At 41.3% G+C, this 12857-nt stretch overlaps 2 protein-coding genes across 2 annotated transcripts in view; both read left to right on the top strand.

Annotated features, from left to right (window-relative positions):
• The first annotated feature begins 2941 nt into the window (after positions 1 to 2941).
• Positions 2942 to 12857, top strand: part of LOC309717930 (alpha-1,3-mannosyl-glycoprotein 4-beta-N-acetylglucosaminyltransferase B) — a 37895-nt gene continuing 27979 nt past the window's right edge. Inside the window, exons 1-3 of the mRNA XM_082552859.1 lie at positions 2942 to 3351; positions 10599 to 10772; positions 12459 to 12587. Coding sequence (XP_082408985.1) covers positions 3261 to 3351; positions 10599 to 10772; positions 12459 to 12587 — 394 coding nt within the window. The 5' untranslated portion in view covers positions 2942 to 3260. The remainder of the gene's footprint in view (positions 3352 to 10598; positions 10773 to 12458; positions 12588 to 12857) is intronic.
• On the top strand, positions 4699 to 5982 carry LOC309719906 (uncharacterized protein). Its single transcript, XM_082556328.1, has 2 exons — positions 4699 to 5719; positions 5781 to 5982. Exons 1-2 carry the CDS (start codon positions 4822 to 4824, stop codon positions 5825 to 5827), a joined length of 945 nt encoding a protein of 314 aa, XP_082412454.1. The 5' UTR covers positions 4699 to 4821; the 3' UTR covers positions 5828 to 5982.

The following is a 12857-nucleotide window of genomic DNA, read 5'->3' as shown; positions in this document are numbered from 1 at the left end:
TTGAACCGTCTCATGTAAACTGTTATACTTGCTTTATGCTTTCTGTTGCTTTCTGTGCTCACGTCACAGCAAAGTCAAGCAGTGTTTTCAGTGGGAAACATTAAGTAATTTAAAAAGACAGCTGCTGATGAATTACTGTAACAACTTAACAACAATTTCCATCTCTGTCTTCACCAGAACCTGTTGGTCTTCATGGGTCCTGGGTTATATGTGTGTGTTTGTGTGTGTGTGTCATTTTTCTGGGTATTTAATTATAAAAATTACAGCAAAGACTGAGTGAATCGTCCTCCTGGTGTACAAGTAGAACATGACTCATGAACCAAGAGAACCAAGTCACTCCCTCATCTAACTCATCACTCTTCTGCACTTCCATGGGTTCAACTTCTGCTCGCATCCTCACACACCTCACTAATGCTCAAGGATCGCAGCCATCAATGAGCACATTGAGCAATCTCAACTCAGACAGTATTCCTGTTCAAACACTGGCCAGTCAACCAGTTTTGTGACTGAACGTTCCACCCCAACAGTGAATCCTCTGTCAAAGACCTTTACCTCTCATTATGAGAAAGATAGTAAAATGTTTTACTAATAATTTTTCCCTTTCTTTGTTGAACAAAATGTCCTTCGCTGCTTCTTTTATTGCAATACGATACGATTGGTGTGATGCAAATTTTGTGTAAACTGCAAATAAGAATGCAGTTGCATGTAAGACATGCAAATGCATGTAAGACATGCATCATGAAGCTGATTTTGTAAAATATGGTCTCCTTTAGCTGCTACAGTATATGAGAGTGCACTGTCTGTGATATCCACGTCTAAAAAGCTAAGATTACAGTACAACAACTGTTCTAGTCCTGGTTAGTTACAGCATATGGTACTCCAGCTTAAAACACTTTTGCAGTCAGAAACATTACCATATATATTTCCATACAGGGATAAACATGTGGATAATTTACAAAGAAAGTCAGATTTTAAACTTTTTATTCCTTGTGTGTTTTTGTTCACTGTTTAAGGGGTAAATGAAAATAAAACTGCTCCTCAGTCACCATGACAACAGCCTATTTCCCGATAAATGCAGCTGCTGGGAGGTGTCAAAGGTCACTCTGGGGTAATGGGTGATGGATGATGGGTGGGGGGATCTTGGTAAATATGTGAATGGGGCTGTGTGTGGTTCATCTTGCTGTTACCCGTAGTGACAGAAATGGCCCTTTTTGGTGTGCATGGTGTCTCTGTTAACTTGTCTGAATGAGCCTTTCTGAAGCGCTGCACACATGGGATCGCTCTGAGCACATCTGTGTTGCAGTGGGACTGATGTTCTGAAGGCCATGTGGTTATTTTGAAGCTCAAGTTGTTAAAAGACAATATATTGTTTCAGTATCCATGATTTTAACAGACATGAAGTCAGGGTGTCCGCAGCTGATTACCTTATGATGGAATATGCCATTGGCCTGAGGTCAGGCTGCACTGTATGGCGCTAACAATGGCCAGCCTGGTCCTGATGGAGCTGACCTGGTGATCTGATGATGGCAAACCCCAAACAGAGCTGTGGGTGGAGGAGAGGTCATGACCACAAAGAAGGCAGTGTGAAGAGTGATTACTAATGTAGATGTCAGAACTGAGATCATCAGACTTTATGAAACTCACAACAAAGTTAACTTGATATTTCATGTAAATCTTTCTTAAATTCATAACAGGATAAAATCCTTACTTGGTTCAACAATGACACTGCTGTCAGCTGGAATAGTACAATAGCACATGCTGTATTGCCAGTTTTGAATGCATTTGGCTACGGATGCATTTTCTGTTGCCCTGAGTGTTCTCTCTGTTCCAGTAAAGGTGATGATGGTGATGAAAACTACGGGAACCTTTTTCTGACAAATCATTTGGTTCTGAATTTCTTACACAGGTGGATCTCATGATATGTAAAGTGGGCAGTGGTGTGGTTGTCCATACTGCTGACTCAGAGCAAGAAGATTCTGGGTTTTGCTCCATTCTCCATGCCCTCTCTGTGCCGAGTGGTGCATGGATTCTCTCCGTCTTCCTCCAGCAGTCCAAAGACATGCATGAGTTTGGTTAATCGGTGATCCCCCCCACTTAGAATAAATGGATGGTAGGAAAGAAGTCTCAAAGGAATTGGATTGAGCAGCCAGAACACAATGACAAAAATATAATTGTTCTTTACAACCTAAAATCGTCTTTAAAATATGGGAAACGGGGATATGTCATCTAACTGAAACAGTCACTTCCTGCACTTTGTATTTTGTCTCAGACATCGATTAAAATATATACTTTAAAATAAATAATTAACTTAATTTTACTTTGAGATCTTCCTGCTTTTGTTTTGAACATCATACTAACAGTGCTTTCAAACACAGAGTAACTAGTGCATTTGGCAAACTAGTAGCTTAACCATGAAACGAGATATATATTACTAATTGCTACTTTTTTAAAATGAGAAAATTTGACTCGGACACAGAATCCAACAGTCAATTTATGAATTTATTAAAAAACAAAAAAACAAAAAAAACGTTGGAGATGCCGGGGATTGAACCCGGGGCCTCATACATGCAAAGCATGCGCTCTACCACTGAGCTACATCCCCACACGAGCGGAGGCTCACACCGTAGCCTATATAAACATGGCACGTTTCGTACTATTATACTCTCAACGTAAGCATAGATTGTCAGTGGCAACATTCCGTACCGTCACTTAGAAGGACTTACACAGGCTACCTTGAAGCACACGTTTCCTTAACCATACTGCGAACTACGAAACACGTGACACTAAAAATGTGCTGCCTACTAAAACTTGGGCTAAGGTTTATTTCTCATGCTAAACCTGAAATATTACATAAAGAGATAGTAAGACTTTCGATTGCTACTATTTATTTTATTGTTCTGTGGGTTCCTGTCATAGACCGGTTCGCCCGAGGCTGTGAACGCCATGACACGGCCAACAGGTGTCGCTGTTGGCCGTGCGTGCCTACAACACGCCAGATTGTGCTCTCGGAGAATTTCACAGCGTTTTGTCAGGAACTGTCATCATGCGACCGTGTAACAACGTTTTCAACATGCGGAAAAGCATGAAAGCGGACACGCGTAGATGCTTGGCTTTGACGTAGGCTAGAATCACAGTTGTGACCAGACACTAAGCGTTTCTTCTAACTTACCTGCATTTACCTGGTCCGCTCACATCCACCTGTTGTCCCATCGGCGGCAAGTAGGCACACAAAGACGGTGGGACTGTGAGTGAGGAATGAGATGAGGTTTTACCCCTATAAGTTAGCATGTCTCTTGGCGTTCGGGTGTTTTGTGTCGGTTACTTGGATTAAATCGATTCCCAGTGATGAAGGTGAGTGTACCTGCTTTTACTTTTCACATGCTGACTCAAACGGAAACTTTATACTCATCTGCTGTTTATTCTCATGGAAACAGAAAATACCGCAGGGTTAAAGTTCGCGTCACAGCGTAGCATGAGCAACTTTTACATTTTTATGTTTTTAAATTATTTATTTATTTTTACAAATTATTAGCATAACCTTCTCGATCGTCGGGCGACGGTCTCTCTGTATACAACACTCTGTTTCACATGGAGTACAAACGTCTTATTGAAGAGGCTGTGGGAAATGTTGTTTCCTAAGAAAAAAAATGAAAGTTATACCGGTTATAAAGTCTTTCCCTAACGTCATAACATCACCGTGTGAGTTTTAGTAGTAAGCCAACACACCCACCATCTCGGCCTGCCGACCTGCTCCATTACTAACAGCGAGGTATTCAAGGAACAAATTCTTTCTGCTGTTGCTTTTTCACTCTGTTCTTCTCATTCCGAGCTCTTGTATTTTTATTGCGAATGACTTTGTTTATCTTTTAGGTACAAATACTTATTTTACTGGTAAACAGAAGGGAGTAAAATGTCTGTGAAGGTTCTCAGTCATCCAGGTCATCGTAGTCAAAGGAGCTTGCAAAGAAAAGCGTCTGGACTTCTTTAAGTTGCTTGAAGACGTTTCACCTCTCATCCGAGAAGCTTCTTCAAGTTCTAAGGTCAAATGGTGGAGAGTCCCAGATATAAAGATAAGATAAGATAAGATAACCTTTATTAGTCCCACACGTGGGAAATTTGTTTTGTCACAGCAGGAAGTGGACAGTGCAAAAGTTATGACGCAAAAATTAGAATACAATAAGAATAAATACAGTACACAGCTGTACAGAATAGAATAAAATAATATACTATATACAGTAGAATAAAATAGAATAAAAATATACAATAAGATAAAAATAGAATACGAATGCTATATACAACTGAGTAAAAATACAACGATGCCAGAAAAGATTATTGCACTTAGTGTTATTGCACATGTGTGGATGTGTTTGTTTGTTCAGTTAACCTAGTGGGAGTGACCCCCCACAGAGGGACAAAAGGACCCCTGATGATCCTCTAATCACCTGAGCCAAGGTGTGAAACTGGGTGTGGGTCCCAATCAGCCAGAGTTTCGGGTGTGTTCATTGTGAAACCTGGCCCCACCTTATCATGCGAATTCCTGAGGTCAGAAGGCCCAGGATGTGAGTGGGCGTTAAGGCGTCTGGGAAGGGATCTCAAAACTGGATTATAGATGGCAGACAGTTGGTGTCGTAAACCCCCGCCTCTGTTCAAAGATGGTCGCTCACAGTGGACTTAGATCGCTTCTTTCTACAAGAAGACAGCTCCTTGGAGGACAGGACCAACTTCACACCCGATCAGATCTGCACACTGTTAGACCTCTGCCTCACCACTACATATTTCAAGTACAACGAAGGCTTTTACAGACAAAAACATGGCTGTGCCATGGGCTCCCCCGTATCACCTATTGTAGCCAACCTTTACATGGAGGAAGTGGAAAGGAAGGCTCTTGGCTCTTTCAAAGGAAGAGTACCCAGCCACTGGTACAGATATGTGGACGACACCTGGGTCAAAATCAAGACACAAGAAGTGGAATCCTTCACTGCGCACATCAACGCTGTGGATAAAAACATCAAGTTCACCAGGGAAGACACAAAGGACAACTGTCTGCCTTTCCTGGACTGCGCCGTGCACATTGAAGAGAACGGCAAACTCAACATCGAAGTTTACCGGAAGCCCACACACACGGACCAGTACCTCCTCTTTGACTCCCATCACCCTCTGGAACACAAACTTGGAGTAATCAGGACCCTACACCACCGGGCAGAACATGTTCCCTCTAAGCCTGAAGGGAAAAAGAAGGAACACACACATGTAAAGGAAGCACTCAAAACATGCAGCTATCCTAAATGGGCGTTCTTAAAGTCAGCAAAGAGGCACAGAAAAGAAGACCAGACACCAGCGAGGGAGGATAAGAAGGACAGACACAACAACATTGTCATCCCCTATGTAGCCGGTGTATCAGAGACACTCAGGAGAGTTTTCTCCAAGCATGACATCCCAGTGCATTTCAGACCCAGCAACACACTCAGACAGAAACTGGTTCACCCGAAAGACAAAACGCCAAAACACAAACTTAACAATGTGGTGTATGCTGTACAGTGCAGCGAGGAATGCCCAGAGCTCTACATTGGAGAGACCAAACAGCCACTTCACAAGCGCATGGCACAACACAGAAGAGCCACCTCCACAGGACAAGACTCAGCAGTCCATCTGCATCTTAAGGATAAAGGTCACTCTTTGAGGATGCCAATGTTCACATTTTGGACAGAGAGGACAGATGGTTTGAAAGAGGAGTGAAAGAAGCATCTAAGTCCACTGTGAGCGACCATCTTTGAACAGAGGCGGGGTTTACGACACCAACTGTCTGCCATCTATAATCCAGTTTTGAGATCCCTTCCCAGACGCCTTAACGCCCACTCACATCCTGGGCCATCTGACCTCAGGAATTCACATGATAAGGTGGGGCCAGGTTTCACAATGAGCTCACCCGAAACTCTGGTTGATTGGGACCCACACCCAGTTTACACCTTGGCTCAGGCGATTAGAGGATCATCAGGGGTCCTTTTGTCCCTCTGTGGGGGGTCACTCCCACTAGGTTTATATCTGGGACTCTCCACCATTTGACCTTAGAACTGAAGAAGCTTCTCGGATGAGAGGTGAAACGTCTTCAAGCAACTTAAAGAAGGGAGTAAAGGCCTAGCAAGCTGAAACACAGTTTTAATGAAACCAAAAGTTTTATTGAACATATAATATTTGCATGATTAATAAGGCACTGCAGCTCAGACAACAGACATCTTAACATAACAGCGAAAGCACAGGTATCTTCACAGCTGGGCTCCTCTCAGCTGCTGTCGTGGCTTATTGGGACGCTTGATGGAAATGAGCCATTGTCATTAGGCTTGTCCTTTTTCCTCCTTACCTTGACAAAGTTTTATTAATAGTGGGATAGTAGTTTAAAACCGGAAGTTAATACTAGAACTTTATTTGATATATTTTGAGTTATTTGAGGATTTTTTTTTTTGACATATTCAAGCTGTGCAGGTAAATGTTCTATCATAAATACTCCAATAACTGTAGACACCATTAAGTCTGCTGCAATACTGGTGAGCTCTCATACCAGAGCTTTCATCTTAATGCCAGAGCCACACCTGTGAAGTTGGGTAGCTGCATTTTACATTGTTGTGAAGGTATTGTGTTGACAAAACCCGCCCACAGAAAAGCAGACCTATACGGCTAGCTGTAGAAAAGCTAAATGGAAAGGCACATACAGAGTGCTCTTCTAATCAATTTGAGCACCTGATGTGCTTTGTTCCTACAAGCCTGCATTACAACAATGCCTAAACAAAGTCTTATATGAGACTCCTCCTCACCCACCCTCAATTGTATTCCACAACTTAGATATTCACATTATTCACACTCTCATAACACATACATATAGGACCTTGGGGGTGGGCACGCTACACGCTACAAAAAAAAGGGATGGGTATCGTTTAGGTTTTATCCGATACCGGTGCCACACCGGTACTTTTGAAACGGTGCTGGTGCTTAAAGAATGGAGAACACAAACTTTGTCCAAAAACCTCTCATGTTTAGCTGTTTTTTTGTAAAAAGATAACAATGTTAGCCTTTTCTGCAGAGGTGTGGACTCGAGTCACATGACTTGGACTCGAGTCAGACTCGAGTCATTAATTTTATGACTTTAGACTTGACTTGAAAAAATGTTCTAAGACTTGTGACTTGACTTGGACTTTTACACCAATGACTTGGGACTTGAATTGGACTTGAACCGGTTTACTTGAAAAGACTTGATATTTTACCCCAAATATAAAATTTAACATGCATATTATATAGAGATTGAAAATGTGACGTAATTCACGGGTAGAACCGCAAAGGATTCTGGGAACTCGTGGCAAGCGGTACTAGCGCACGCAGGCTTTCAATTAAAATCAGTTACACAGCGATAAAAAGAAACACAAAAATGTCAAGAAGCTGTTGTATTATTAACTGCAATAGCCGGTCGCATGACAGCCACGGGAAGCCGACGGGTAAAGAGATCGGTTGTTATCGGATTACGTCGTTGAAGAGAAATTGTTCGAGCCATGTTTCCGAAGTAACAAAGAGGCGACGGATGGCCTGGATTGCAGCCATTCAAAGATCAAATATAACGTCCTAGAACACTCCAGCTCACAGGTTAGTCTGCTCCAAGCATTTACATGAAGGTCAGTCTGCTGTTGTAGTTAATACGTCATTTTTCTTAACATAATTGGTGATATAGGTTACAAGCAAGTCTGGCGCTGAACAGAAATGGTCGCGCTATGCTCCTTTGTTTATTGTGCATAAATAGTAAATTATCCTGACACAATATTGCGTTTCGCTTCTGTTATTATGGTACACTGACAAAAACACATACTTTTATTCACAGGATAAAACAGGTTTTTTGTATCACTAATTGCCCAGTACGATTACAGCATACAATATTATTGTCACTGCTACATTTCTGTGATGCTACCAGAAATTATTTCCACTACTAATTAATTACCCTTGAGCTCAAAGGTCCTATTAATAAACGGTTAAGGAATGTGTATTTATGACGACGATTTGTGAGACTGGTAAACTTATGATACGTACGATGGTCTTTCGTTCTACACGGTGCATTTCAAGGTCCTGCACCCATCCGTCGGTAAACTGTACCTGGGCTTGTTGCAGTGACCGGAAGTTACTAAACTTCATGAGTGTATGCACTCACTCCAAGAACCGTATGATTATAAATATGCATATAAATATGCTAAGATGAGATAGCTGACTTCATCTAACTAGCAAATGTTGTCCAGGCTACGTTGGTGATACAGTTTTTTTTAATGTGTATGATATTTTTGTCATGCGATTTTAAAGCCGGTCCTACAACCGCATCCAAGAATAACATGCAGCGTATCTCAGAACTGTCGGTGAAAATTATTCTTGGAGCTAGGTTTAATTGAGCTGCATTTTAAAGAGGTGCAATTTCACAATTTGTGTATATTTTCTAAGTTCACTATTTTGTATGTGTTGAGAAAAACACAGATTTTAAAATTACATGGTCTAATATTTACATTTAGCATAACTGCAACATTATTTTTTCGTTTTTTTTTTAAAGACTCGAAAGGACTTGAAATTCAAAGTTTCAGACTTGTGACTTGACTCGGACTTTTACACCAGTGACTTGAGACTCGACTCTGACTTGCCTGACATTACTTGAGACTTGACTTGAGACTTGAGGATAAAGACTTGAGACTTACTTGAGACTTGCAAAACAATGACTTGGTCCCACCTCTGCTTTTCTGCAGCTATAGTTCACCGTACATGCATTAATGTAATAACGTGGTTGGCCTACTCAACATAAATTACACACGAACATGAAGCTACTCACGCAGAGAAGAACGGCTGCTGCTGCATCATCATCATTTCTGCTACACTGGCAGGGCTAGGGGCCAGGACTCTCCTCTTCGGGTTTTTGGGGGATGTTGCTAACTCCGATAACAAGGACCACACCCGCAGTAGGTACGGTGCATTTCTCAGCTTTAAAAAAGCTGATGTTTCATCAGATTCGAGGTGTTACCTCCTTTGACAGTATTACAGTATCACCTTAAAACACTTGTTGCTGCTGAGTTTTCATCTTTTGCTGTGAAGTACAGCCAGACTTTGGACCGCTTCGCCTTGGACATTTTTAATCTGTAGCTCGGCTCTAAAAGAACGTACGTACCTGGGCCCTCCTACTATCCTCGGAAACGTAAAATGATTGGCTAGAAGTGTATCACAGCTCAGGAAAAAAAAGCACCGAAATTAAGCACCGAAATGCAGTGTTGGTCAAGTTACTTGAAAAAAGTAATCAGTAACTAATTACTGATTACTTCCCCCAAAAAGTAATCCCGTTACTTTACTGATTACTTATTTTCAAAAGTAATTAATTACTTAGTTACTTAGTTACTTTTTAAAAACACGATTTACAACCTGAGTAGGTGATAAAGCGATAGCTCTTTCAGCCCAATTCTACTTTTTCTGCATAATCCATCATACAAAATGTAATCAAATGGAAAAGTCTCTTTTTAAAACTTGTTTTATTAGTTTTAATCTTTTAACTTCATGCATCAAGCAAAAATTTAATTATATGCAACATTCTCTGACTGGAAGAAATTAGTTTAACATTTAAACCTATTTTCTGCACATTCCAGCACATAAAATAAAATATTTTTTGTGTTTACACTCAGTCTTTCAAATAGATGCAAGTAAAACACAGCAGAACATAAATAAAGTCAAAGACTCAGCGGTCCTGTTGCTCTATTTTCACCTGTAAAGCAGGAGTGCGGTAGGCGGAGGTTTACCCTGGTGCAGGTGTGCCGCGGTCAGTGGAAGAATCCGCGAGTTTCTCTGTGAGTTTCCCATTACGTCGTTACAAGTAACGCATTACCGCCCATCTCTGCCGAAATGTGCGCTGCTTTTCGGTCTGGTTACTACCATTTATGTCAGAACCCAGTACCCATCCCTAATACTAATGTGACCCTAAGAGCCTCTACAGCTTAGGAAAACTCAAAGTCATTCATGCATATAAAAAAAATTGATTGTTGAACGTGTAACATGTCCTTTCAAAAGTAATCAACTGTCATTTATAAAAGTGGCAGATAAAAGCACAAAGTGTGAACTGATTACATGAAAATGTTCCGTGAGTGAACGTTGATGTCGGAGAGTTGAAAGCAGTTGAACAAAGAGATTGGAGTGATTGAAAACAAGAATCTCTTCAAGTGCTGCAGACGTGTCTGCACTATAAATAGAGCTGCCTGGTGTATAAACAGAGAGAGAAGCGTCTGTTAGAAACATGAATGTCATTGTGAAAACAAAAATATGGGGAGATGCTGAAATGCCAGCTCCCAAGCAAAGATGACAAAAGCTTACTGATTCCAACTTCTTTGAAGATTTGCATATTTATTTGTTTTCTGTGGTCATTCAGATAAAATAAGGAAAGTTGACTCAAGTTAGGCTTTCCACCATCTGAAGGGACATATCTGCTTAAGGTGGGCGGTTATTATGGAATGATGTGACTTTAAGTTAGAAATTAAGCCGATAAGCAGTCAGTTTGCTGACAACTAGTGTGTCTTAACTCTTTAAACTTTGCTGTATGCATCCAGGTTCAACAGTGATGCCTGACCTGCAGATCCTGTACAAGCGTCTGCTGGTGGCCGAGGAGCTGGGGGGGCAGGTCAGTCAGGATCTCAGCAGCATCCTGGAACAGCTAAGGAACCTTTCCAAAACTGGCAACGACACCTATCTTTACTCTGTCCACAACAGGACAGGCTTTAAAGGTGGGTAGCAGAGAACCCAGCACTATTTGTTTTTATGACTTTGAATAAAGGCAAATGTCTTTGGAAATGCGTCATAAGAGCAAGATATTAGAAACAAAAAAGATAACTACATGGATACAGTACACAGCATCAACAGACCTAAAGCTGAAAACACTGAACACAGTCCATGCTGGATAGCATGTACTGACCAATGCTATTCTCCACTCACTGGGAATCATTCTTTTATGTGTAAGGCAACACTGGACTCAACTTTAAACACAGATTTCTTAACTTTGTAATAAGAATGATAAAAAACAATAAAAAAGACAATCGTGGTGCTAAAGTTCTACAGCATCTTTGAACTTGCCAAGGCCTGTTCATTTCTTATTAGTGATCACGATTGACTCAAACTGGCAGTTCGTTCGACTGCACTGTTTGATGGCATTTATTGGACTGAATAATAGGCCAAGTAACTCAGCGAAGATCTAAGGGGAAAAATTGTAGTTTGGAAGATCTGTTGGAGACATTTTTTAAGCAACTGGAGGTTCCAAGGTCATGAATTCAAACAACTGTAAGTTGGTACAGATTATTCAGTTGGAAGAAGACCCAAAGTGTCACTCTCAGATGAGAGGAAATTGGTTCAGAACAACTCAAAGGCCAACGAGGCTCAAGCCTGCCGAACTGAAGTTAGTTTTATATTGCTGTGGACGGAGGGCGTGCCAAGAAAAAAGGCCTCTGCTCTAAAACTGATCCCTTCGAGCTTGACTGGAATTTGCAGCTTGCGCTATCTGGCTGTAATGACAAAGGTATGTTTGGAGGAGTAAAGGTGAGGCTTTCAAACCTAAACAGTAAAGCCAAATGTGAAGCATGGTGGTGACGGTTCCATGCTCTGGGGCTTTTTTGACACCAGTGGTAGTGGAACATTGCACAAAGTGGACGGAACAATGAAGGAGGACTAGCTCTAAATTCTTTAACGTAACATCAGATGAAGAGCTAGTTGATTGAAACTTGGACACAATTAAATGTTCAAACAGGACAAACACACAGCAAAGCTGCTTTTAGAATGGAAGCAGGCTAACATTATTCTTTCAGAATGGCCTTGCCACAGCCCTGACCTCAACCCTATTAAAACTTTGTAAATGTTTCTTAACCCTGGAGAACCAATGGGGTCGGCTCTGACCCCATTGGTTTACTAGGAAACCATGGGGTCAAATTTGACCCCATGGTTTCTCCAGGGTTAAAATGTCAGTGTTCATGCAATGGTGAATACACAGTATTTCTAGGATTTCTCTGAATCTGGTTAATTAAATTGGTGTTTTTTGGCTTAATGAAGAAAAAAAAAAAGTCACAACAGAGACCTCTAGCTGAAACTGTACTTTGTTTAAGCATTTCCACACAATCAAAAGAAATGTGGACCTAAGTCATTTGACTTGTAAAACATAAGGAGATCACCCAGGTTTCTCTCTGTGTAATGTACCACGGGCAGTTTATCTACAGAAGTTGCAGTTGATGGTTGACACAGGAGCACAGGTCTCAAATTTTGTCTGTCTGCCATAATTCCTATTTATTTAGTTTCCTGTATGTATAGGAAACAAAATACATATGAAAGTTAATCATATATTTTTACCTGGCCTATTAGCATGTTGTGTGCTAACTGTGCTAACTATAACACCACATGCCTCTATCCCTTTTTCTTTGTGTTTACAGAAACAGAAAAGCAACCTACAGGCTTGCAAACATTCATTCAGCCCAATATTTACATTTTCATGCCCCACCTCAGACTCCATCCGGGCAGCCTTGTACCTAATGTAGTGCTGGGACAGGGACGTCGTGGAGGTATGAAGCCCTCACATTTAATAAAAATGCACAGCCCTACTATTCAATGAATCTTGGTAGGATTGTGTGTGTGTGTGTGTGTGTGTGTGTGTGTGTGTGTGTGTGTGTGTGTGTGTGTGTGTGTGTGTGTGTGTGTGTGTGTGTGTGTGTGTGTGTGTGTGTGTGTGTGTGTATGGCAAATAGGGTTGCCAACTCCCTGAAAAATAAATAAGGGACACCTCGTGGCCAGGGCCGGGCGACCCAGTTGTCTTCACCCTTCCCAGTGTGGTG

The sequence above is a fragment of the Aulonocara stuartgranti genome (genome assembly GCF_965226115.1).
Source record: "Aulonocara stuartgranti genome assembly, chromosome: 2".
NCBI classification, from domain to species: domain Eukaryota; kingdom Metazoa; phylum Chordata; class Actinopteri; order Cichliformes; family Cichlidae; genus Aulonocara; species Aulonocara stuartgranti.
Note: the sequence above shows the minus strand (reverse complement) of the source record. Positions and strands in the feature narration are given on the sequence as shown.

Coding starts and splice junctions, on each gene's coding strand:
- LOC309719906 (XM_082556328.1), top strand. CDS start 4,822: ATGGGCTCCCCCGTATCACCTATTGTAGCCAACCTTTACATGGAGGAA. Junction 5,720..5,780: donor TTGGACAGAGAGGACAGATG/GTTTGAAAGAGG, acceptor CTTTGAACAGAG/GCGGGGTTTACGACACCAAC.